The sequence below is a fragment of the Carlito syrichta genome, unplaced genomic scaffold (assembly GCF_000164805.1).
Source record: "Carlito syrichta isolate Samal-C Ts95f unplaced genomic scaffold, Tarsius_syrichta-2.0.1 Scaffold118119, whole genome shotgun sequence".
NCBI lineage: Eukaryota > Metazoa > Chordata > Mammalia > Primates > Tarsiidae > Carlito > Carlito syrichta.
Window position 1 is genome coordinate 341,092 of NW_007062215.1, and position 1,101 is coordinate 342,192.

Genomic DNA, 1,101 nt, shown 5'->3' on the forward strand with positions numbered 1-1,101 from the left:
CGGGGGTGACGACTGCGTCGGTGCGTGGGGAGGGGTGGGGCCGGCCCCCCGCCAGAGAGGGTGTGCTTGCGCCCACTCGCCAGGCCACGGGCCAACACGTCCCCGGGCGGGCCAAGGCTCCTGCCCCAGAGAGGGCCCCCTTGTCCCGAGGCGGAGCCACCAGGCCCACGGCTTCTCCCAAGCCTGCTTCTTGGCCAAAGAAAGCCCGCATTCCAGGCCCAGGAGACGATGGCAGGGGCCCTCCTCTGTGGGCCAGAGAGAAGGCCGGGGAGGCCCGGGCGGGAGAGGCCTGGGCAGAGGAGAGGCCTGAAGTGGCCTGACACCAGCTTCAGCAGGCAGAGTCCTAGTAGCAGAGCCCAGGGTGGACCAGGCTGGCCACAGGCCTAGGGGGCCCAGGAGGGCTGGGACACGCACAGGAGAGGTGGCTTGGGGCGGGGGAGGAGGGCAGCTCCCAGCGTGAGGCCCGCTGTCCCAGCCTCGAGGTGTCAGAGCCCCTCGGCAGTGGCTGTGGACTGTGATCGGGCTCAGCGTCCCTCAGAGGCCACGCAGGATGTGGGTTCCAAGCCCGTCCTCTGGGAGCCGCACTGGGGCGTGCAGGGCCGAGTCGTGGTCTCACCCCTCAGAGCCCAGGGAAGGACGGCCATGAGGGTGGGAGACGCACCCCTCCCAGAAGCCGAGCTGAAGACCGCATGGCTCCCCAGGGACACGGCTGGGCCACCGGGGCTCCCCTCCCCACCCCGGGACCTCTCAGGGGACCCCGCCGCCGCCCCCGTTCAGCTCTCAGCCGCATGGGGGAGCCCCACGGCGGCCCTGGGCGGTGCCTGCGCCCAGCGGGCCAGCTGGGAAGAGGCCAGGCTGGGCCGGAGCCCCGTCCCTCTCCTGTGGTGCCCTGTGGGGTTGGGGCCTCCTGGCGGCCGGGCCTGAGGCGGCGGCGCTGCTCTGGGTAGACCTGTGGGGCACCCCCTGCTCAGGGTGGCACCCGCGTGTGTCGCCTCAGGCTGTCACCGGGCCTACTGCGGAGACGGGCACCGGCAGGAGGGCGTGGAGGACTGCGACGGCTCGGACTTCGGCCACCTGACCTGCGAGACCTACCTCCCCGGG

The 1,101-nt window shown here is 72.6% G+C and overlaps 1 protein-coding gene across 1 annotated transcript in view; it reads left to right on the forward strand.

The window, feature by feature from the left end:
* Positions 1–1,101, forward strand: part of COLQ (collagen like tail subunit of asymmetric acetylcholinesterase) — a 28,861-nt gene that overhangs the window by 26,520 nt on the left and 1,240 nt on the right. Inside the window, exons 15-16 of the mRNA XM_008047919.1 lie at positions 752–884; positions 998–1,099. Coding sequence (XP_008046110.1) covers positions 752–884; positions 998–1,099 — 235 coding nt within the window. The remainder of the gene's footprint in view (positions 1–751; positions 885–997; positions 1,100–1,101) is intronic.